Raw genomic sequence first — 25,472 nt, 5'->3', positions numbered from 1 at the left:
ACTTTTTCGGTTTGTTTTTCAATAATTATTTTACCCCTTTACCACTTACTTTACATTAGATTTATATTAGAGATATTGCTTATATTTATCGAAAATTTAATAATTTATTCAGAGACGGAGAAAATTTTTACTAGCAGAAGATTTTCGTGCTATGGAATACTGAAAGTACGAAAGTAGTAGTATTAGAAATTTGGGACGTAAAAGTATGTTTTAGTATGATTTAAGATTTATTGTCGAGTGGTATTATTTATCTTATACATAATCTGATGCCAAGAAGACCGTGCGTTGTCGGCGCCGGTCCACCATTCTAGGAATGTTCCAGCTTTGCCACTTTGTATCCAAAGTTGAGAATTTGCAAGAGCAGCTAGAATCATTGATTCTTCCAAGCGATTGTTTATTTTACGAGCTTCGTCTAATGCCTGAAAAGACAGGCAAAGCAAATTTTTATTACCTATATATTTTGACTTAAAAAACTATTTTCGTCTTTGGGTGCGTAACTCTAACGGACCAAAGCATAAAATGATCCCTTATAGATGAGAATTTCGACGGAGAACGTCACTGCCACTTACCTACCTTTGCCTTAAAAATAATATATACATACAATTAACTACGTGAATTGTAAACAAACATAGTTGTACCGGCGTTTAGGTAACGTCAGAATTTATGATATTACTAATATTGTATTCAGGCAGATTCATTTACCTGTGTAAAAGTTGCCTTGGCAGCATTGCAGCGTGCAGATAAATTTAATGAATTTGCCTTTAGTAAAAGCCACCTGGGTCCTATAGCTTTCAAAACTTTCGTGTCTTGTTCCAACCGCATCAATTCTTTGTCAGCTAATGATCGCAGTTCCATCAAATCAACAACCTAAATAGAATATGTTTGTATTATTAAAATATGTATTAAGAAATGGTAAAAGTTAGATCATACCTACTTTTCTTAAGTCATCAACTTTTTTTGCCAAGCTTTCCAACATGCCCTCGGCTAATCGTAAGGCACTTAATAAAGTTTTTAATGAGCCATCATCATTTTCATTTCCACACCAATTTAATGCTTCGTTTTCAAAACGTTTTGCTTTACGTTCTACATCCACGCGAAGCCAGTACGTCCATATTCCAACTACGAGTCGTCTCCTACTAATACCAGCTGATTTTCCAACGCTTATTGCATATTCAGCAAAACGACTAATTTCTTGAGGGGATTCTATCTGGAAGCCACAATCCAAAATCATATCAATAGCAAGGGCGTAGTACCACGTCTCGCATTCTAATGAATTATGAGTTTGACTTAATTCCAGTAAAAGTTTCATAACATCAACAGCTTCTTCTATACGACTACGACACAGAAGAATATAAAATAAATCCGGTATTATATCTAAAGATATTTTATCAGCGTGTAGGAATCGGCTGATGACTAAAGCACGAAATCCAGAACGAATTCCAGCTGCAAGTTTACCTCGTGCTGTTCTTGCGCGAAACGTAGCCATAAACATTTTGCCTAAGGCAAATAACTCATCGGCTTGAATAGGTCTTGATAGATTCTTTAAAGTCGTAATAGCTATGCCTTCGATATTTTCTGTAAGATCTGGTTTTCCATTGTCGAGTTCAATTTGAATAGCATTGGTGAATGCGTCACATAAATCAATGTTATTGCAGTCAACTTTTTGTACTAAATATAAAGCTCGTAGAGCTGCGACTCTAGCAGTTTTTAAATCTTCTAATGTAGAAAAAAGCATGGTAGCCACGTTTAAACAAAATATTGAGTCTGATTTCAAACAAGAATCTTGTAACCGATATTTGGGTCGTTTAGACTTGATATAATTATAAATGTATCGAAAATCTGTCAAGTCAGATAATTTTCTTAAGTTAATATTATAAATTTTTGCAGCTTTTTCTATGTGAATTTTCGAAGCCATCAATTTATTGCTCATCAAATAAGAAGCTGCTTGTAAAGCATATATTTTACCTATAAACTTTTTTCTGTCAAACTTGGTTAAATTATCAATAGACTTGTCAGATAATAGTATTTTTTCAGCTGTTTCGAGTTGGGGGATGGCATTTTCGAAATTATTTGCTAGAATACTCAACTCACTATATCTAATAAGAAACTCTAATACTTTGCATTTTAGTCCGGCTTCAGTAGCGTGATGTATTAGTTGCTCATAAATAATAATGTTCAAATCTGAACAAGTGCATTTGTTAAAATCGGTTTTTGATACCCCTTTCTCAATATTTAACTTATACGATTTCTTGTCGTTATTTTTGTCACTATCTTCGTCGTCAATGATTCCTAGATCTTTCCAATCGCTAATTTTACTGGCTTCCATAACAGCTCGAAACATATCGAATACAGCGTAACTTTTTATGGTGTCTATACTTATATCTCTAAAAACGAGATTGGACATAGTAACACGTTTTATTGACTTTCGTTTTATACTATCATCAACACTTTTAGTAGTTTTTAATATAGACGTAAATTGCGCACTATTTGTTTGTTGGGTTTGACTATGAATAGATTCTCGTTTAGCTAATATTTCACTTGTTGTTCCTTTGGGTTCATTATTATGGCTTGAATTTTGAGCCAGTTCTGGTATGATTGAAAGGGAAGTAGAGTGCTTACTTGTATTTTGCTTACTACTTCCAATTTCATCATTTTCTTCATCAGTTAAACTTTCATTTTGGATTTCGTTCTCTCTGATTTTGTGATAATCGTCATTATACAAGCTCGCGATAGACTGAACAATAATAATTGTACCTCCACAGTCGGAGCATTTTTGTTTTTGGGATTCCAAATAATTTACTACACGAGAGTGAAATTCCTTTTTCTGATTTAATGGTAAAAGTTCATAACATGTTTTTCGGGAATTTTTATTTCTGAATTTCATTACTTTACAAAATGCGTATTTTGGAAGTTTATTAATATTTTCAGAATCAAATTCAAAATAACAGTCACATGTTAAGTCGCCTCTTAAGGAAATATCTGATCCTATAGTTAAAGTCGATGTAGTTTTTCGATTATATCTGTATTTTGCGTTTCCACACGTAAAAATTCGCATTGCAAAAAGTCGTTTTACAGCTTTTGCTGTTGTTATTGGGTCGTTTTCATACATTATATTCTCTAATAAATCCCTTGAAATGACATTGCCTATAACCGATGCGATTTTTAAAAGTAATTGCTGATATGGTGTTAGTGAATCTATTTGTATCATTATTAAAACATCCATGTTTTGAACATTGACATCAGTTTTTAATTCTTCTTTTTTTGATACGACACATATCTTTATATCTCCTGTGGTATTATCTTGTATTAACTGGTCTAATTCTGACTGGTCAGTGTCATTCAAAGCTATTGGATGTAATACAGACTTTTCTGGAAACTGTAGGTCTTCTTCTTTCCACTCACCTAAATCTTTAATACTTTTAATTTCTAACGAACCGCTAGAAAATAAATGAATTATGAAACTTTCAATTAAACCAGGCATTCCATTACATTTGATACGTAATGCATTGCAAAGATCATTTGGCACAGCATCGACGTCTAATATTTGACAAGCCAGAGGTGCTACCCAGGTCGAATTTAACGGGCCTAAAACAATTTTCCTAATGTTGGTGCTAATAAAAACACTATAGAGCCAGCTATGAATAGTACTAAATTTACCACGTGTTACAGTAAAAACTACAAAGATTTTCGTACAGCTGAAGAAAATCGATAAAAACTCCCAAGATAGTGGATCTAAATTTTGAAGATCATCTATAAATATCACAACTGGTTCGGCGATAGAAAAAAGTAATTTTTTGAATATCTCTTTGGCTTTTTCGTTCTGCATTTCATCATTCTGTAAACTTACGCCTTCATGGTAGGCGAAACGCAATTTAAGGATATTATTTAAGTAACAAAAGTCGTCTGTATAATACTTTAACAGTTTAACAATTCTTTCCTCCTTCTCAAAACCTTTGACAGGATGTTTAATGTCTAACAATAGATCTATGATTTGACTTACTGCTAAATATTGTGATGCGGAATGTACTGAGGTCAAAGTTAAATAGCAAACCTTAAACTGTTTACTTTTCGCATAACGAGCCATCCATTCTAACAACCTTGTCTTTCCTAAACGAGGTTCACCTATAAGTAATAATGCATCAAAATCCCGAAATGGTAGGTGATAATCTTTAATCCAATTTTGAAAATATTCCATTTCATCAACGCGATTTAATAAAGGCGCAATAATTGGAATTTCAAATAATTCTTTAACTCTTATTTCTTCTGTGTACTCATATATTTTACCAGGAGTATTTATCCCTTTTAGTTCTATTGAAGGCTGCAAAGTGAATCCATTACTCGACAGTTTACTTTTTACATAAGTGGCTTCATCACACGTTATCTTATTCCGAAATCCACACATGAATCTCGCAGCTTTGTTAACTACAGCCCCAATTACTGTAAATTCCCTACGCAGTGGGTGTCCAACTACTCCGCAATACACTTGACCTGTTGTTACGCCTATAGACACTTCCAAGACACCGTCTAATGCCGATACAGATTTCTTAATGCTGTAAGCACATTTCAATGCTGCCTGTGCTTCTGATTCATGTTTAAAGCCTCTTAATCCAAATATCACTAAAATCATTACATCCTTATCAAATAAAATTATTTTATTTACACATCCCATTGATTTATACACAATTTCACACGTAATTTGATAAGAATTATTTATTATTGTTATAAGTTGTGAAAAGGGACACTCTCTCGGCTTTAAGGTTATGAAAAGAATTGAAACTTGTCTCATTTCCGTTAAATATTCTAAGGGCTGATGGGCGTCAATTTGCGTAAGTATAGGTCTAATCATAAACTTTCTGATCTCTGAACCAATATCTTTATCTTCCGCTTGCAATATTGCTTTACGTAGACTAAGTATTTCATTGCGCTTTGATATATCAGCCGCGCTTAATTCATTGGGTGACATGTAAAGAAATTCTGGAAGGCTTTCGATAGAAATAAATGGTTTTTTTATTTGTCGTATTAAAGGACCAAATCCTAGGAAGGGTTTGGTGACATCTTTTTCGTGAGGGTCGTATAATATAGCTTTTATAGTTACGTAACCATTAGCATCAACAACATGATCATAATTTCGAGAATAACAATGCCCCCATGCCGAGGGTGTTAATTTTACTTCACCGGAGGCACATGCGCTCTCAGCAGCTTTTGCTTCTAGGACCGGCAATCCAAATATAACATAATTCATATCTATACCGGTTCCTATGGGAGAAAAAATTAGGTTGCCTGCCGATATAGCCAGTTTTACTTTGAGATTCACTTTAACATCAGTTTCGTAAGAACCAAAGGAGTGCTGTATAATTAGAGCACAAGCAATGGCAGTATGTATTGTATGATTAATGAATGTTCTCTTATCTGTCTTCCAGAGTGCCAGAAATGCATCGCCTGCAAATTTTATAACATCGCCACCATGACTGTAAATTATTTCTATGAGAGACCCAAGGTAAGTATTTAGAGTGACTGTAAGTCTGTATGTGCCGCCTTTGCCGTAGGTATTGTATTTCTCAGATAAAGCAGTGTATCCGGATACGTCGGCCATTAAGAGAACTCCTACAAATCGAGTAGAATCCTCGGAACTGAATCTGCAAAAATAGAATAGTAGATAAGAGTTAGGTACTTTATAATCGTAGGTAATAAAAATAGCTAAGCAAAATGAAGATCTAATATAGACTGTATAAATTTCTTTCAAAAGGGATTTCAGTACTTGCATCTTCTTTTAAATAAATTACCCCCTAGTGTTTAGTTTCTGGTAAAATTAGTTTTAAAGAAATCATTACTTACTTATCTATGAGAAGAATTTCATCAGGAACTAATGTAGAAAGAATGAGTGTTTGTTTTTTGTTCAATTTAACCTCTACATCTTGATCCGACTTGTCCACGCACACGCTCTTGCGGACATAGAACCGTTCCACCCAATCTTTAAGCTCACCAGCCTAAAAAATTCATGGTACAATCAGGCTGCTGGAGATATGTTAGTAGGTAGGTGTTAGGAGAAAAGCCTAAATAGTAGCGACATTACTAGTAACAAAACCCTAAGGAATAAGCCTCCTTGAAAATGTCGTCTATAAATTGCGTATTTTTGCAGTGGGGTATAAATAAAAAAAACATATTGAGTAGTCTCGTAACCTTAGAAAGGTAATTCTGCGTTCAAAAAATGAACTTTGTTTAAACAACTTAATTCCAGGACCAACATAAGAGAAACGGTACAATGCTGTACCTTTCAGAGTATGTAGTAAAAATACCTGTGCAATATCATCTTCCGAGTCTTCTTCCAAGAAATCATCATCTCTTCGCGATATCCTTTTACCGTGATTTCTCCATTTCTCACTATTGACTATGAAATTAAGGGAATTCCGTCGAGAACGTGTGCGCGGCCTTCGGAAGTTCATCCTGAATTTGTTTACATTAAATTTTATTACCTTTCATTGAAGTAAATATGCCTGATTGTCTAGAAGGTCATGGAGATCTACTTTAGTAATGAATCCTATTGGTCGCGCGCTGAAACATCGTCAACTAGTTTTCAGGACATCTACTTAGCAATAGAAATAAAAATTAAATGTTGAATACACATTTATTCCTTAAATAAATAGGGATTAATAAATTATAAAATATGATATGGCTAGAATTGTTATTAGACGTATTCAGATGACGTATATATGTGTTGCATATTGTAGATTCATACAGAAAAAAAAAATAGTATAACGTCACTTGTCAACATGATTGCGTTCGAAACTGCCAAGTATTTGAGCATGACTTATTTCTTCTTTTTTTATTCAATGACTTCCCGATTGTAAAAAATGAATTATGTAATTAATAAAAATTTATATTTAATTTATCTATGTCTAAAACGAATAATAATTCGTTCCCCTACAATTTCAGCCGGTCTGCCAACACTTTTAGTATATTGTTAATAAATGAAGTTTTTTTTTTAATATTGAAAGCTGTGCTTAAAATAATATGTAGAATTATAATATATTCTAAGGATAAAATAATAGATACACAGTGCCAGTAACTAATCAAGGAAATTAATACTTTAGTTCAAATGACTATATAATATTATGTATATATTTCCTACATTTGTAGGAAATACGTTGCTTTTCAAGGCCGGTATGTGGCAAGAAAATGGTAATACTTGCAGAATATTTAATGAATGTCATATAAACAAAGTGTGCGTGCGACTCGTAACCCTGAGGTCGTAGGTTCGATCCCCGGATGTGTACGAATGTACTGCGCTAAAATGTGTTAAATAGTGTTAGATACATCTAACACTCGCTCTTATGGCAGGCAAACATCGTGAGGATACCAACATGCCTTTAATCCAAAATTCAACCACAAGTGTCTGACAGAAGGTTGATCTCCCATAAAATAGAAATGATTGAAGAAACGGATGCAATCTGACCCATTTATGGTAATAACACCACTGGATTATCATTAATAATAATAATAAAAGCCTTTTATTTCAGATACTTTACATTTTAATAATACATTGATATTTCTGTCATCTATTCATTCCTAAGTATCCGTGTGCTCGTTTTGGCAAAGGCCTGCTCCAAATCCCGCCATTACTGTCTGCACTGTGCTATGATTATTATTACTATTATCATATAAGGATTTTCTTCCAAACCGAGTAATGGCCGACTTTAATAGGCTTCCGGTTTCTCCAAATCTCCAAATACGCGCGCATCAGCATATTAAGTTGCTAGTTTGTTTAAGTACATAATAATAATAATATAAACAAACTATATTTATTTGTTCAGTATATATTATATCTACATATAAGAAACCTACATTGCCTCATGCCTATGCCTTTTTAAGGCCTGGAAAATTCCTTACCAAACTAAACTTAGCTCGGCTGTATTTTCAAAATAATTTTTGGAATCAGTCCAAAAATTGTCGAGTTTATTCGTAACAAACAGACAAATATTTTCTCTTTATACTATTGGAAGTATTGATATAGTATTATTCTATATATTATATCAAAACTGTTTCTTTGATTAATGTAATAGTCAATTAAGATACATAGCTGAGCAAAACAAAAGACAATCACGGAAACAATTCTAATGAGGCCCTTAAGTGCATTTATTAACAGAGATATGATACGTAACGGTAAATAATGCGCGAAAATTCAGTACGCGTTTGTAGTTTGACCAAACAACACCTATGTTGAATGATGGAGCAGAAAAGCTTTCTTGACAGAGTACTGAAGATTGTCAAAGATGAAACAGCTCCAAATGTACCACTTATCGAGTTCAGACACCCGAAGGAGTTAGAGGTAGGATTGATTTGTATATATTTTAGGTCGTTTGCAATTTAAATAATTCATATAACAAAGAGTGTGTGAGTATGTTTGGTACGTAGGGGTTTATTTAAAAAACCTTTCTATATCAAATATAATTTCACGCAAAGTCGTAATTTCTGGGTGTATTTGCTGTATCTGTTTGGACATATATTGCATGCCATACAAATTTGGTGATTGTGTATTCAAAGCCCCAAAAAAATGTTTTATAAACCAAAATGTTTTTTTTTTACTAAACTATGATTTCGAATATTAATTTAATAGTACCTATGGAAATTATCGAAACAAGTTTTAAATGATTCCATTACGATCTAGGTCAGGTAACACTCGTAGAATTTAACTGCTAAAAGGTTTATACGTACCTATACGTAATTCTTGGTGTTATCAACATGTTGGACAATACTTAAATTTAAGGACTACGAAAGGATACAGCGTAACACTTATTGTGGAAAATATGTGCGGTGACGGGGATTTCTGCGGGTTTAGATTGGATTTTTTTATAAAATATGTCTGTCCTATCCATATATCTTTTTCTGCCTCGTGATTAGCTACTACTTTCTATATTAATTGTGAGTCAATTAACCTTAGGCTGAGCTTTTACGTGTCTGTTTATACATACTATTATTTATACCTTTTCTTTATATTTTATTTTATTTAATTTTAGTTATAGTTGCATGTTATTTTTAGTATCTTTTTGTTAATTAATTATGCATCTCTTGTACTTTACCCTCTGTAGGTGTTTTTTTAATATTGTTCCATTTTAGGGTTGTCTCGAAGAAATCGCTTGTTAGCGATAAGGCCGCCCGTTGCCTAATAACTTATGTAACCTACTTACTTTTTGTTTTTTTTCTATATGTATAATTATGTGTATGTGGCAATTAAGTATACATAAATAAATATCTGTCTGGCCGTTGAGTACTCGTACATGCATTGAATGAGGATGGAAATTCATGACATGAATACTGTACGAGCCAAGGCTGTACATTTTGCTCTTTTGCCTGGGGGAGTATGTACGAGCCAAGGCTGTACATTTTACTCGCTCAGGCTTCCTTAGTTTATAAGCTTAATTATTTCCTATGTAAGTACGTGCCAGGGCTCGTACATTCCAATCATCCACGAGCGTGATGTTTTTATTATGTAAGTACGTGCTCTGGCTGTACAGTTTGATCATTTATAAGCATGACGATTTCCTACATCGTCGGAGTCACGCCCCGAGAGTATAGCCCGACGCAGGCACTCTCTTCGACTGTTACTATGCAGTCATTCGTAATTAACTAAGTCATAGGAGTTTCACCCCGGGAGCATAGCCAGACGTAGGCACTCTCTCTGTTTGTTAGATTGCACTTATTATATAGCAATTAACATAATAGTTATTATTCCGCTCATATTCTATTGTATAACGCGAGTGATAAATATAGAGTAAGTTCAATTTATTCTATTATTTCGAACCCCTGATGATCCAGGAACCGTACAAATACGATAGTTCTTTATTGAAGATATGTTGGATTTATTACCGATCATATTGGATCAGCTGATGCTTGCTATTTAAAAATTAAAAAAAGTGTCTGCTGAGTTCCCATCTTTCTCCATTCTACAGTATATCAAAAGCTCGGTTTATAACAACCTTAAAAAGCTCACATGCTAACTTTAGACTGTAGCCTTTTGTGGTTACTTATTTTCGTTAAACTCGACCGACGAACGACCTTAAAAAGCAAGGGAGAAATTATGAATTCAACGTATAATTTTACACATTGATAAGTGCATTTCCCTATTAAGGCATACTGCGTTTATTGCTTCAATTCATTCAATTGATCTCAATCATTATAACTTGGCCCTGTTAAGCAAATGCAGATATGATATAAGCCAAAGCTGTCCAATTTGATTCTGAAATGAAGTATACATTTCAGGGCTATAAAGTATTAAAAAAGGTTATGTCCTCGATTTCACTAGGTATTACTTGGCCAAAGACAATTTTCCATAATTGTGTTTGCTTTATAAACAACTGTCCGGTTTAAAAACTAACTTAACATGTATATGTGAAAAATATTCGCATTTTACTCGGCATTTAAAATTAATCTATAATATACGTATACATATCGATATCAAGGTTTTTGTACAATTAATCTTTTATCTCCAGGAAATACTCAAAGATGACATAAGCATATCTGACCCGGTATCTGACCAACAACTGGAGGAGTCTGTGCGAAAAGTGTTACACTATAGTGTGAAAACCAATAAACCAACTTTCAAAAACCAATTGTATGGCGGGACTGATCCGTATGGCCTTGCGGGGACTTGGATCGCTGAGGCCTTTAATACTAGTCAGTAAGTGGTTTTAGCTTTTATGTAGCATTCAATACAGCCTTCTCCAAAGAAATAATGATTCAGTGACGCTATCGTTAATAAGTTAACGGGTTTCAAAGTCCGTTTATTTCGTCGTCTCCGTCGTTATTTTTGTAGATCTTTTGTAAAGAGAACACTGTTGGCCTTCAGCGTGCGACTCTCATCCCTGAGGTCGTAGGTTCCATCCCCGGCTGTGCACCAATGGTATTTATTTCTATGTGCGCATTTAACATTCGATCGAACGGTGAAGGAAAACATCGTGAGAAAACCGACATGTCTTAGACCCAAAAAGTCGACGGTGTGTGTCAGGCACAGGAGGCTGATCACCTACTTGCATATTAGATTTAAAAATGATCATGAAACAGATTCAGAAATCTGAGGCCCAGACCTAAGGAGGTTGTAGAGCCACTGATTATTATTATTTGGGTGTAACACATTCTAATATACGAGAAAACCATTGATGTAGAACTTCAGCTTCAATCCAAAACTTACCTTAAATAATCAGTCTGAACACAATGAAACAGTAAAAAATTGTCATTTGTCAGGTCTTGAAATTAAATTCAATACTTATGTTATGGTTGGTAGACATATATATACAGGGTGGCCAAACTAATTAACAAACAAATATGGTGGCGCGGGGCATATTCCGTTCAACCAATCAGCGCGCGAGGTGCGATCCGTTTCACAATTTGACGGTTTCACTTCTTCTACAATCTACCGAATCGTTAGATCGTAAGCAGTGCGTTGAGGTTCACAATCTTTCGACAGTTCACAATCTCGCGAGATAGATTACAATCTAACGGTGTTTACAATTTTACGGTTACATATACAATTATAAATTTAAATAATTTCAGATACACATACGAAGTGGCCCCAGTGTTCACTTTGATAGAAAACAAAATGTTGAACCACATTCTCAAGTTATTTGGTTTCCCTGATGGTGACGGCATTTTCAGTCCCGGTGGAAGTATATCTATGCTGTATGCTATAGTTGCAGCTAGGTTCAAAGCCTTCCCAGAAGTAAAATCAAAGGGAATTAGGAATCTGCCAGAAATGGTTATGTATTCATCGGAAAGCGTAAGTTGTTTATATATTAAAGTGGTTCTAAATAAGTGAAGAATTTCTTTACACAAAAGTTTAATAAAATGCGTTGTACAACTTTCTTTTGAAGTCTACCTCCAACAGAGTACCCTTCATACTGTTTAGTCTTCACATAAGAATTATAAATAGCGACATCGCACTCGTGATGTCAATGCATTAGTTACATGTTAGTGTGGCAAGATTGCCACAAAATTTAAAAGGGCATATCTCCTGCTTGTTTGCCCACACTTCTTTATTAAGCAGGTACAATGAGATATAACTGTATTTTCATTATAAATTTCAGTGTCATTATTCCATAATGAAAGCTGCGCATTGGCTTGGTCTTGGCACGGAAAGTGTGCGGCTAATTAAAAGTAATCAATGTGGACAAATGGTTATAGAAGAACTTGAAACGGTTTTGAAAAATGACATAAATAGTAATAAAGTACCAATCATGGTGAATGGTACTGCTGGCACTACAGTTTTGGGGGCCATAGATAACCTGGACAAAATAGCTGATATCTGCGCTGAGTATGGTGTTTGGATGCATGTTGATGTAAGTAGAGTCATTGGTCTAGTGGTTAGTACTCCTGACTGCGAATCCATGGGTCCCGGGTTCGATCCCCGGCTGAGACATCGATGTGATGAGCATTTGGTGTTGTGCTTAGGTCTTGGGTGTTTAAATATGTATTTATATGTCTATCTATCTATAATATGTATGTATATCCGTTGCCTAGTACCCATAACACAAGCTACATCAGCTTAGCATGGGACTAGTTCAATTGGTGTGAATTGTCCAATCATAAAAAAGCCATTAATATAAGTACGAATGTATCTAGTACTCTGTCTAATCAACGTATTTATCTTAATATATATAAGTTACGTGTAACGTTGTTTGTCCGCTATGGACTCCTAAACTACCGAACCGATTTCATTCAAATTTGCACACCGTGTGCAGTTTGATCTAACTTAAAAGATAGGATAGCTTACATCTCAATTTATACCCGCAATATTATTTTATTGCAAAATATTTGTTTATTATTTGATAATCACAATTCTAACAGATGGCGCTGTGTTGAAAGTACCAACGTTTCACATAAGCTACAATTTAATGGCATTACCACCAAAAAAGCATGGTGGTCCCCATGACTGGTGTTCTCCTACCGTTTCCCTTGAATAGGTTACTACTATGTAATATAACTAAAACCTTAGCCACAGCAACGCTTGGCCGGTCTGCTAGTATATATATATTTTTTTATAGCCTACGCGTTATAAAGTTAAAAATCTATGAACGATACTTGCTAGTCACGTTTGGTAATGTCTTGCTCCAATAAATGTTTTTGTTGTGAACGTGTTCGTTGAAAATGCCTCAACGAAGTAAAGCTTCAGAGACTACTCGTAATGTCTCTTTTGATAGTACCTCCTTCAACAGCCATCAACAGCGCAACAGCGCTTAATCTGGTTTCTGAATCTTCACTTAAGTTTATTGTCTTAATTATGTTACGTTCATAGATGATGGACAATAATTAAATTAATGCAACGCTAGTACTGATGTTCCTTTCAGGCATGTTGGGGAGGCAGTCTCATGCTATCACAAAAGTTTCGAACGAAATTAAAAGGAATTGAGAGGTAAGCATTATATGTAGTTCCTAAGCTAAAGGCGTTGAACCTGATTAAGCGAGACCAACTTAGCCACGGAAGCCGAAGTGAAGAAATTAAGTAATCATTAAAAATAGATTTATTACTATTAAAAAAAAAAAATATTGTTTATTTATTTAACAACAATTCATTACAATGTGTAAGATTTGGGAACTTAAGTAAAGAAATACCTGTGTCAGGGTTCAGGTAGCTCTTCCATAACAAACGTAATAGTAAATTCTATAAAAATATATAATTTAATTACATATTTTTTCATATTTCTGTTTTTTTCAACTGTTTTCAACAAGCCTGTGTGCATCAGTGAGTGTGTAGATGCATGTTATTGATTTAGTGTGTGGGTGCATGTGAGTGAGTGTGTGAGTGAAATACGGAACTAGCTACATATTAGGTCACAGTAGAATCTCCAACACTGCGTAGACGGTGTAGACGGTGAGCGGGTAGATATCAAGCAGCGTATTTGTTCTATTATAGATGAATTCTCACACATTATAATGAATTGTTGTTAAATAAACAATTTTTTTAGTATTATTTTGTTTTACTAGATGTTTCTAACGAACACAGTGATATTAAATTCCAGAGCAAACTCCATTTCATGGAACCCGCATAAGATGGCTGGTGCTCCTCTGCAGTGCTCCTTATTCCTTTTGAAGGAGAGAGGACTATTGCATGAAGCAAACTCAGCTGCAGCGCAGTACCTTTTCCAACAAGATAAGTTCTACGATGTCCGTTACGATACAGGGGACAAGAGTATACAGTGTGGAAGAAAGGTAATGACTTTACACTTATAAAAGTTTAATAATTATAAAATTATTGGCAAAGATAAACAACTAACATAAGTATATTATTTTCGCAATAAATATTACTTAACCAATAATATATACTTGCTATAATATATGCTCCTATACTTTATGTTTGTTGGTTGGTACGGATTTGTGAAAATCCAATTTTTTATATGCAAATGCATAATATCTTTCAAGTAGATACACAGATTTAAAAATAGGAACAGGAAACACATAATAGATTTATGTTCGTACTATTATCATTTAATTTTACTTTTAATATAGCGAAAAAATTGTCTTTGCCCTTGTTAGACATGCATATTTCTGACTGTTCTTTGCCTTTCATAATAAAAATATAATCATAGAGCTTATATCTTTCCCAATTTTAAGTAATAACTAAAGCTATAACTGTTATAAAAGTCTGATGAAATTAAAAATATAGTAAACTACCTTCTTTAAGCCTTAATCTTGCGGTAGCTCCATATTAGTAAAAATAACGCTTAGATTTTCGTGAAATATATGTATGAAAAATCTTAGCTTTGCTCCCAGGTAGTTCCCTATAATAATATCCGTAGCTAATGTTGTACACTCGGAATGGCGTGTTACAATATACTCAATATTATAGTAGAGATCGATCTTCCTCTTGTTAATTATAAAACACCTATGCTGGTTTTTCGATAGATACTCTTAAAACTACTCTACATATCTCTATATCTTTAATACTAATATAACTCTATATATAGATAGACGCATTCAAGCTGTGGATGATTTGGAAGGCGCGTGGTGATAAGGGACTGAACCAAATGACAGACTATGTCATGGAGTTGGCTGAGTTTTGTTTGGAGACTGTGGCCCTTAGACCAGGATTTCGTCTCGTGTCTGCTCCTTTACAATGCCCTAACGTATGTTTCTGGTATATACCAAGCTTTATGCGGCACCAAACTGAGGATGAGAAGTGGTGGGGACTGATGCATAAGGTAAATATATTGAAAGCTACTACTAAAATACTTAGTTGTGAAAATGATTAGTTATAAGTCAATGTTAGTAAGACTCATAGATTCAATCGTAAACAACCTTATATCAGATTTCATCTAATCAGGCATTAAATTACGTAGCTGCACCGTTGTTTACATGTAGTATACTGCATAAATATTATTACTTAATATATAAAATTTAGAGCGAGAGAGAGAAGCTTAGAGCTGAAGTCAGGGATGACAATCCCTGATGTCGTAGTATTTAACCTCGGCTGTACCAATGAACTTTCTGTTTATGTTCGTATTTGACATTCGCTCGAACGGTGATCGTGAGCAAACAGCCTTTGACCCAAAAAGTTGATTGCGTGCGTCAGGCATAGAAGGCTGATCACCTACTTGCCTATTAGAAAAAAAGGATCACGAAACATATACAGAAATCTGAGGCCCAGACCTAAAAGGTTGTAGCGCCACTTGGTTTCTCTATCAGACGTGGACATTGATATTCTTTGATTCTTCTCATACGAATTAGTTCTATACTAAAAACTTTGTTGTCGAGATTTTAAATTTAGCTGTATCTATAATACCTACTGCTTCTAATCCAAACAGTTTGCTTTTATTTTTACACATATTCATCACTAAATGTATATAAATTAACAATTTAATTAGTGTATATATCACAAATATTATTTTACAGATAACGCCAAAAATCAAAGAAATCCTGATGACAAGCTCACGTATGATGGTTGCTTACTCCCCTCATAAAGAACACAAAAACTTCTTCCGACTCGCCTTCACCTTTCATCCAAAACTTAAAGATAAAGATATAATAGAAATGTTACAGGCGATAGAGGACTGCGGAGAAATGATCACCATTGAAAATTTGTAAATATATCGCCAATAACGCATTGTATTGAAAATTGCTGAAAAACTTAAGATTTACGTTCTTCTTTCAGTGCTTTCAAATAAAGTAAGATAAACTATATTGTATAAAATAAAGTATTGGATTATATAATAAATGGATATAGTGTTTAAAAAACCCATTCTGTCCCGAAGGACCAAAAACACATAGAGTTAAAAGTTTCCATATTAAACACAAATAATGATTGATTAAGGTAAATAAAAGCTTTCAAAATAAAATGCGATTTTATTCAGCTCTCATGACGTACTTAATTTAGAAGACAGTGTTACGCAAAATCCACTCCAAGTACTCATCCACTTTCGTATACAAACCGGGGTGTTTCGGTTCACCACATCGAACGCCCCAAGACACGACTCCTATAACTGACCAACGACCGCTTGACATTTGGTACATAAGAGGACCGCCACTATCGCCCTGCAATAATTTAACGTATAAAAAAAAATATACAGCAGAAGTAGGTTCAATGGACAAAGTAGAAATACATTAACAGAGGTATATAGTATTGAAAAACTCATCAGTTCACAGTAAGAAACAAAATGTCAAAAATATATGTCTTCCTCTGTCTGGTTTTCTTATGAGTCGGTTTTAAAAGTGTGAGATATTCTTTAGCTTGAGGCTTTGATTAAGGGTTTATTGCTACATAATCTATTATGCCCTAATGAAGAAGGGGATTGGCATTTTTAAAGGTGTCCTTGGAGCACTGACCTATAATATATTAAACAAAATCATAAACATAAACAAATGCGTCTATTCTGGGCGTATATACCTGACAAGCATCTTTACCGCCTTCCTTTCCACCCGCGCACAGCGTCTCCTGAAATACAGAGTCCGCGAAAGATCTGACGCATTCCTCGTGCTTCCACACCGGTATTGATACTTCCATCAGGACATCACTGTTTGGACCGCCGTAGAACTGGGTACCCCAACCTGGTGAATCAATCAATCAATACACCATTGTAAGAGCTAGTTGATTTAGTTCTTAGGGTAGGAAATCAAACACTCCAATAATGACATAATTCACTTCACTGACTTTACATAAAATGTATAACTTCAAACTTATACCAAGGAATTGCCCGTGCCCATGTGACACAACTCGACCATCCCACTTCGGGCAGATGTTTGACGTCAATTCGTAATACTCGTAATTCATCAACCACCGAAAGAGTCAAAGGATCAACTATGGCACATGCGCACTTGTAGCAAGATTCTTAAGAATATTTTTACTAAAAATGTTTAGAATTTAATTAAATAAATATTAAAAGCTAACACCATGTTAAATAGTAAGTAAACGATTACTAAAAAAACATCGGTTCTAAGCTAACATATGATTATTGCAGACAGTTTCTTAGAAGGCAATGAACCTTTTGCTAATTTATATTTAAGAATAAACAACATTGTATTATATACGCACCAATTACAGTAGCAATTTTATCGTCCAATTGCAAACCCCTTGGTGGCAGACAAATAGGCCAGACATACGTGTTGAATACAGTTGGCCTGTGCAGTTTCAGAATAGCAATATCGTGATGATAGTTCGAGGAATCAAATAGTTCATGCTGGCGAACGTCGATTACATTAAAGTTGTATGAGCGGGAGTCGTTTGTTCTTTGGAAGTCGTATTCACCAAGACGTACCGATAGGTCTTCAGCCTTCCATCTGAAGGTATAGGTATTATTGTAGTTTGTGACAGAGATAAAATAATACTGACAAGAATGTTTTTTCAACACAGAATTGTCCAATTTCCCTTGTCTAGAAGTCTACTCGTCGACACAAAGTTAAATAATTAATAATAATTGTTTTAATGTGTTATATGTCATACCTTTTCAGAATCCCTATTACTTGCGCCAAAACTTGTAATACAGGGTCACTTTCGGTAGAGTTATTTTTTTTCACAGTGGGGGGCAAAATTTATATCGAATAACTTAATATTATCTTCAATATACTCAATAAACAACTTTAAATAGTATGTCTAACGCAAGAACTCATCAATGCCAATCTAGTGGATATTATGAAAAAGATACAGGATGTAGATTTTTTCGAATTTTAATAAGAATTAGTAAAAAAAAAGTCAATTTTCTTATAAAACGCAAAATAAATTATAAATCTGCAGGCGTCGAGCTTTTTGCAGCTGATGACCTCATCTATCCCCTATTTGCGATTGATCCACGACTTTTTGGCCATCCTGTATATATTATAAATTCTGGATAATTAACTTACTAACCTGAGATTTATACAGACTGTAAAAGGTATATATTTATAGGTATTATATACACTAAGTAAAATAATGCATGCATCACCATAAATGTTTAAGGAAAGTTCACCTAAAGTCTAAACAAACACAAATATACGATTTTAATTTGCCATGTACAATATACCGTCTAGTGCAATGTGCTGCTGTAAGCACATGTCTGTCTGTGATCAAGGCTCCACCACAGTACTGCTCGAAGCCGTAAGGTGTAATGGAAGCCATCCACGGCCATTCTCGTGGGTTAGCAGGCCTGGCGCCGGTGACACGGCCTTGGACACGCGTACTGAGTCCACAACCTGATAATAATTGTAACACACCTTTATTAAAGAGAATTATCGTTACATGAAAGCTTTCCTTGTTAAGAAAGCCTGTGAAAATTAGCCTTTGCTTTCTATTTACTCGCTATTGAAACAGATTCAAAGGTTTGATTTCTGCAAACTAAATACAATTTTACCAAGTAATAAATAAAATAAATTTGTGGCACTGCAACCTCTTTAGGTCATGGCCTCAGATTTCTGAATCTGTATCATGATAAAAAAAAAAAATATATTTTTTTTACATTTAATATCTTATCTATATTTTAATTTTAACAAGTAATATCTTTAAAACTAGGATTATTCTTGAAAAGGATATAAATGAAACACAGGTTGATACTGAAAATGTTTAATCAGACACACCTCTGTTCTCAGCGCGAGTGATCTTCAGGGTAATTTCATTTTCATCCCGCGGTGCTGTAGCAGGAAGATCACCAGCCAACGCGTCTGCTGAACCTTCCGCCATACTGTCTGGACAGCAGACACCAATAGCCCTGGGAAAAAAATGGTGGCCTTTATGAAGCTGATTTTAGTGATTACAACAGACAAATCGTCGGGAACTAGAGTTTAATAAAACATTAGTCATATAAGAACATCAACTACTTTGTAGTTTTAACTAGCAACATGCAAACATTCAAACATAATACTTACGAATGCTGTATGATACAAAGGAAGTCCATAAACTTCATGAAATCCCTCTTGAATTCATCCTGAACACAATAGTGTAAGTGGCGGCAATGTCCTGTCTTCCCATCTGGCAGAAGGCAAGCCTGGTACGGCACATTTGGCTAGAACATAAACATAATTTGTACCGTAAGCCGCTTATACTATGAGGGCATTGTAAGAGCTTAAAAGTGTTCTATATGACAAGATTTCGTGCGATGATTATACGAGTACATAATAATATTATAAGAGTACGTAAATGCTAAAAATGCATGATTTTTTCAATGCTTCTTATTAGAATATATTTCATACTGTCATAATTCTGTAAATTTCTTTATTATTCCATTAGATTTATTTATCAAATCCATAGAAAGTAATTTACAGAAATATGACAGTATTGGAACTTTACAGGAATAACTATAGCAATGGACTCGATTAACACCTATGTGTGTTAATTAAATATTGATTCTTCTTCTTATCCGGTACACTCTTGACGAGCGGTCATGATCGCTATGTAGTAGTAGTATTAGAAGGGGCAGATGTGATGCGCTTCAAGATGTTTTGCCATCGTTGCCTATTAGAGGTCATCCTGCTGCACTCATTGAGTGAAACTCCTACGGCAGACTTGATCTGGTCAGTCCACCGCGTAGTTGACCTTCCGCGCGGTTTAGTGTCTTCCACCTTCCCACGGAAGACTAGGCATTCTATGGACTCATCACCACGTCAAGATACGTGTCCGAAGAAATATTAATTATTATTGTATATAAATTATATAAACCCTTTCTAATTTGGATGGATTTTATCCAAGTAGCTAATGTAAATAAACTATAGTTACATCTATAGATCTATAATTGCCAGTGAACTGTAAACTTAAATTGAATTTCAATTGAACGAGCGCTGATTTTAGAATGCAACACGACGTTGTGCAAATTAGGACATGGATGTGTGGGCGGGCGACTGCGGCGACGCGCGGGCGCCACTCGTGAACCCAATCGTACAAAATTGAATTGCCTACTCTCTCCGATTTCAATGCAGTAATACAGTGCTTCCAAATCGCGAAAGGAAAATACAGTGTTGCACCTAAAATTACGGTAGGTAGGTATAGATTTTTTTTTACTTTGAGGACAACCTTGACTACATTAATTGCTTCGAAAGTGTAGAGCAATCAAAATCCACTATTGAACTATCGTATCGAAGTTTAATTCTCTAACGACGGCAGCACTGTCCCCGAAATAAAACGGCGAGTGCATGGCTAAAGATGCCACGTTTTAGCAACATCTGAAGGAAAAGAGGATTTGGTATCAAAACGAAAAAAATTGATGAATTGAAACCAGTGAGATGAGCTACTGGCTGAAGAGAGAGATCGAAGTTTATCTACAGCAAAACATATTTTTATTTAATAGCATTGTGGCACTTGGGAATTTCAGTAGATCTACTGATTATACAGTATATCGCTGTTTTAACATGACGTTTACAACGTAATAAAGATGATGTTATGGTAGGGGAGCCCACGATGCTAAATGGGGATTTACTCGAGCGTCGTAGAGACCTATTGGGATGCAAAGCTTAGATAAAAAGAAGAAAAAAATGTTATATGATAAATTCCTTTTCATCGGTGGGGGAAGCGGCTATAGATAGTTAAATATGTAAAAAAAAACTGTTGCATGGACATCCTCGAGCGCGTCAGATATTGATAGCATCTATGCCCTACGTATTTTTAATAATGTACGTATGTTAATCTGATCGTTTGCATGATGCGGGTGGTTGTATTTAAGGGTTGAAAATGAAAAAAAAATAAAAATTATCGAGCGCGTCAGATTTTCTAAGGGAGTGTTAAGTGCACCAAAAAAAAGCTCTCATTCACTAATCTGACGATTTCGATGGGACGCAAACCCACGGCCATTTTCATAATTTGCAAAAAAAAATCGCAATTTTGAAATACTCAAGCGCGTCAGATTAAGATACATGTGGTTCATCTCTATATTCTAAACGTACTGTCTCATAATCTGACGATTATCTAGAGGGATTCACCTGATCTGACAAAAAAAATTTAGAAAAACGATTCCTGCAACTTCCCGCTACTTCCATTCCTGGGCGCTTAAAATTGATATTTTGAGCTCGCTGAGTTCAAAGAAATAACATGTCTATGCATTTGAGCTCTCCCAGCTCGAAAGTCTGATAGAATTTTCATAGAACACTATTTTTGGAATTTTCAAACCGCAATAACTTTTGAATGGATCAAGCAATTTTCACGCAGTTGGCGGCATTCGACGCAGTTTTATCATCATCATAAGTAATATTGCAATTTTAATTGATAGAACCACAAATTTCGGAGTAATCCCGAAAAAACACTTTTTCGGGTTTCTTTCGTTCACGATATCTCTCGAACTAATCAACCGCTTTTGACGAGCTTGGTGGCGGTCGACGTGGTTTTTCAAGCTCAAAGGCGGATTAGTGTTTGAAGTTGATCAATAAAGAAACCACTTTAAAAAAAAATATTTCTTATTTTTTTAAGATTTTTCAAAATTTCTCAAAATCTATCGGTCCGAATCGGTTCAAATTCACAGGAAATGTAATTTTGAGGGAAATATTTAGAACGCCGTTTAGTTGATTCCGATCGGTTAAAGGAAATGTAGGCATCACGCAGCTGCACGCATTTAACTTTATCGACGATTTTTTGTTATTTCGGCTTGCGGAAATCGTCAGATTATATATTTTTCATTATTCTTGAATTATTTCCTTCAAAATAAAAAAAAAATTAGCTACGCTCGAGAATGTCGAGATGACGGTTTTTTTTTACAACTTTGTTGCCCTCCCCTTTTTTTCCGTCACTCTCAAATTGTCAGATTAGTGGAATATACACTTTTTAGGATATAATTAACTCACCCTACCTTAATCTGACGCGCTCGGGAATTTCTGATGGTCAATTTTTTTTTACTAATCTGATCCTGTCTCCTTCACGCGCGGCCTTATATATGGGCCTCATATTTTGTGGAGGTACTTAACCGGGTACAAGGTATCCCCCTATATATTAATCTGCCGCGCTTTAGTAAATCCCGAAATCCCCTCTTGGGCTCCCCTACCATATAGAACTTGTTTATGCCAATTGGCGCCGAAGCTGGCAAATGTTTAATTTATTCTAATTAAGTGATAATTTAAGAATCGTGAATTTCTGTCGACTTTCTTAAATATGTTGTAAAAATCGCTAACACAACATAAATAAGTATTTTTTATAAACATATTATTTTTGTTTTTTTGTAGTTAAGAATTGTTAACTTTGCTTTATGTTTATGTTTGAATGTGTATTCCGTTTTTGGCTTTTGTGTATAATGTAATTGTTTGGATATTGTTTAATAAGTAGCTGTAGGAATACTGATGAGCAAATAAATAAATAAATATATGCATTATACTTTGTCTAAATTATTCGAGCCATTGAAAGCAGTGATGTATTGGTAAAATAAGAAGTAAGGCAACGTATAGTGGGAGGAAAAAGTCCTATTTTCAGCAAACTATTCTTAGCGAACATAGACCACATTATGTTTATTTAATTGAAAAGGGAAAGAAACCAAACACAAAAAGCAAAATAAATACTCTGTTAATTAACATATTTTTTTTAATGTTTTTCAAATTCGCCAATTTAAAATATAATTTTCTAAAATAGTACTGGAACGCGTTCCGGTTCTGAAAAAAGGTAAGGGAACGTCGTTCCACCGCGTTCCCCTCCCAATACACCACTTATTGAAGGAACTCTTAGTGCTCGTTCAGACACAGCGGGAACCGCGCGATTGTCAGATCGTGCGGTTTGAACCGCAAAAATGGCGACTGTTCAGACAGTGGCGGTTAGTTAGCGATCAGTTTCAAGATGGAAGTCGAAGAGTAACTAACGTGGCTGTGGTTGATAAAGAAAAGGCAGATTCAGAGAGGATCTTAAGAGGATAGTAACACTATATCCCAATTTAAGAATGTTTGAGCGAATTTTTTTTGACTATTTGAGAATGTCAATAAAATCTTTTGATGAACTCATTGAACTAATCAGGTAAGATATTTCAAGCTCTGAAACACATATGAGGGCAAGCGTGTAATCAGAAGAAAAACTCTCCACTTCATCAATAAATAACTCACGGTGCTCTTGTTATGACGTGTTAATCGCGCGGTGCCCACAATGCTAATGAACGCTGAGTAAGATCTTCATAGTAATAGAACCGCGAGGGAGTATCGCGATTCTATTTTCTGGCGGTTGGGTTGCGGAAACCGCGCGGTTTGATTAACCGCACGGGTATGTCTGAACGATTACTTAATAACTCATACAAATAAGACCCGCGCGATTTCCATGCGATTCTGAAATCGCGCGGTTCCCGCCGTGTCTGAACGAGCAATTAGGCTAGCCTAATTAAATTGTGAAGTCAAGGGAATAAGTCAAAGTCAAAAATCATTTATTCATATTATATGTACCACAATGTACATTTATGAACGTCAAAAAAGAAATATACATCAAATGCCTACTTTTACATTTACTGCCCGTTCTCAAATCAAGGGCGTAGAACGGAAGAGAAGAACTGGCAATAGACTCAAAGAAAGTAGTCATTTTAACAATTATTTCAATTAAATAGGCTACTTAATATCTACGCGCTTACCGAAGACAATGTACAAAAAGGTTAAAGAACTGGCTTCCGAACACACCTTAAGGCAAGGCTACACGGGCGGTTCCGCCGCGCCGCGGGAAACCGCTCGACCGCCTGTGAGCCGCGACGGGAAACCGCGCAGTGTAGTATGCAGCATACAACTTCATATTAAATTGTGTCCAGTGCGGTTCAGAAGCGGTTTTCCGCGGCGGGAGAACCGCCCGTGTAGCCTTGGCTTTACGCAGAGTTGGAGATGCTCCTGAGACCTAACACATTACACTCACTCATACACTCACATGCACCCACACACTTACTTTTGTTACGCGTTGACTGTTCTTTGTTAAAAAAATGGTAGAACCGTATAAAATTTTGTAAGTGAAAAAAACAAAAATAAAATGTAATGAACTATTAAGTTTGTTATGGAAGAGCTGGGAACCTAATGCAGGTATTTTTAACTTAAAAGGGTTCCCAAATCTTAAGCATTATAATGAATTAAGACTTACTTGATTTTGATTTAGTTCAACAAATCTCTTTGTACGACCGTGTCCGATGTGCATACCGCCGGCGTCCAATAGGTCGTTCCATGATGGATCCAACGCATCAGCTAAGAAAGACGAAATTTTAAAATACATACATTATTTTATATTGTTTTATTAACTACTGTTTAATAGCCCAGTTATTGATTTAAAATAAATTTATTTTATCACAACCACAAATTTACAGAAAGAGAGAAGAAAGATTACGATACCATGGGCCAGAACTAGTCTGTTGCACAGATCCCCGTTAAGAAAAACGTTACACCTACTGGATGTCTCTCTATTCGAAGTAGCGAAATTTTGCATCTTATATATTTTTGGACAATATTGTAAGTAAAACAAAAATAACCCTATGGACTGTAAGGTTAAATAAAGAAGTAATAAAACAAAAAAAAAACAATTCTCATTTATTTATAGAACAGGGGGCAAACGGGAAGTAATCTTACATGAAACTCCCAATGCCAGAGAGCTCGCGAGTGCGTTGTCGGACTTTTAATAATTGGTGCGCTTGGAAGACCCTATCGAATTGCTTATCTCATGTGTTATGTAATTGTGATTTGGTTTTGCCCCGTTAGTTTTATAAATTAAAATTTTCAATAAATAAATGTTTTCACTTCCACGTTCAATACATTTTATATCTTTATTTCTGTACTCACAAATCAAGTTATTCCCCTGAACACTACACACCACAGACAGCAGTAGAAACAACAGCATGACTGAATTATTCTAACTAATTAATATTATTATTTAGGACAACGGATGCTTCGCTGATTTAATTATCCGCAGGAAGCTTGATAGCGAAATTTTTTTTCGCATTATGGTATTTTTTATCATTAAAAATTTAAACAATTGAACGATTAAACTAATTTGAATATATGATAGAAGCAACTCCATACATTGTTTTGTTAAAAAAGTTTTGGAGATTCTCACCAGAAATATATAAAATTCTATTCAGAATATTATGCTATTATTAATGGACTTACTT

General features: G+C 35.0%; 4 protein-coding genes across 4 annotated transcripts in view; 2 read left to right on the top strand and 2 right to left on the bottom strand.

Moving 5' to 3' along the window:
- LOC125053830 overlaps positions 1-5,508 on the top strand; it is a 37,613-nt gene extending 32,105 nt beyond the window's left edge. Inside the window, exon 11 of the mRNA XM_047655408.1 lies at positions 5,421-5,508. Coding sequence (XP_047511364.1) covers positions 5,421-5,468 — 48 coding nt within the window. The 3' untranslated portion in view covers positions 5,469-5,508. The remainder of the gene's footprint in view (positions 1-5,420) is intronic.
- Positions 66-6,601, bottom strand: LOC125053827 (adenylate cyclase type 10-like). Its single transcript, XM_047655401.1, has 5 exons — positions 6,297-6,601; positions 5,836-5,987; positions 935-5,636; positions 703-867; positions 66-419 (listed from the first exon to the last, which is right to left on the bottom strand). Exons 1-5 carry the CDS (start codon positions 6,441-6,443, stop codon positions 228-230), a joined length of 5,358 nt encoding a protein of 1,785 aa, XP_047511357.1. The 5' UTR covers positions 6,444-6,601; the 3' UTR covers positions 66-227.
- Positions 6,602-8,144: 1,543 nt separating this feature from the next.
- Positions 8,145-16,322, top strand: LOC125053829 (cysteine sulfinic acid decarboxylase). Its single transcript, XM_047655403.1, has 8 exons — positions 8,145-8,326; positions 10,488-10,675; positions 11,548-11,770; positions 12,078-12,329; positions 13,338-13,402; positions 14,010-14,199; positions 14,955-15,188; positions 15,880-16,322. The coding sequence occupies exons 1-8, from the start codon at positions 8,222-8,224 to the stop codon at positions 16,069-16,071; spliced, it is 1,449 nt and encodes a 482-aa protein (XP_047511359.1). The 5' UTR covers positions 8,145-8,221; the 3' UTR covers positions 16,072-16,322.
- Positions 16,310-25,264, bottom strand: LOC125053833 (venom protease-like). The gene is made up of 8 exons (XM_047655411.1): positions 25,144-25,264; positions 24,455-24,555; positions 19,318-19,454; positions 19,030-19,160; positions 18,480-18,648; positions 17,516-17,760; positions 16,871-17,031; positions 16,310-16,518 (listed from the first exon to the last, which is right to left on the bottom strand). The coding sequence occupies exons 1-8, from the start codon at positions 25,199-25,201 to the stop codon at positions 16,357-16,359; spliced, it is 1,164 nt and encodes a 387-aa protein (XP_047511367.1). The 5' UTR covers positions 25,202-25,264; the 3' UTR covers positions 16,310-16,356.
- Between the last annotated feature and the right edge of the window lie 208 nt (positions 25,265-25,472).

The sequence above is a fragment of the Pieris napi genome, chromosome 11 (assembly GCF_905475465.1).
Source record: "Pieris napi chromosome 11, ilPieNapi1.2, whole genome shotgun sequence".
Taxonomy (NCBI): domain Eukaryota; kingdom Metazoa; phylum Arthropoda; class Insecta; order Lepidoptera; family Pieridae; genus Pieris; species Pieris napi.
This window is presented reverse-complemented; position numbering and strand designations above follow the sequence as displayed.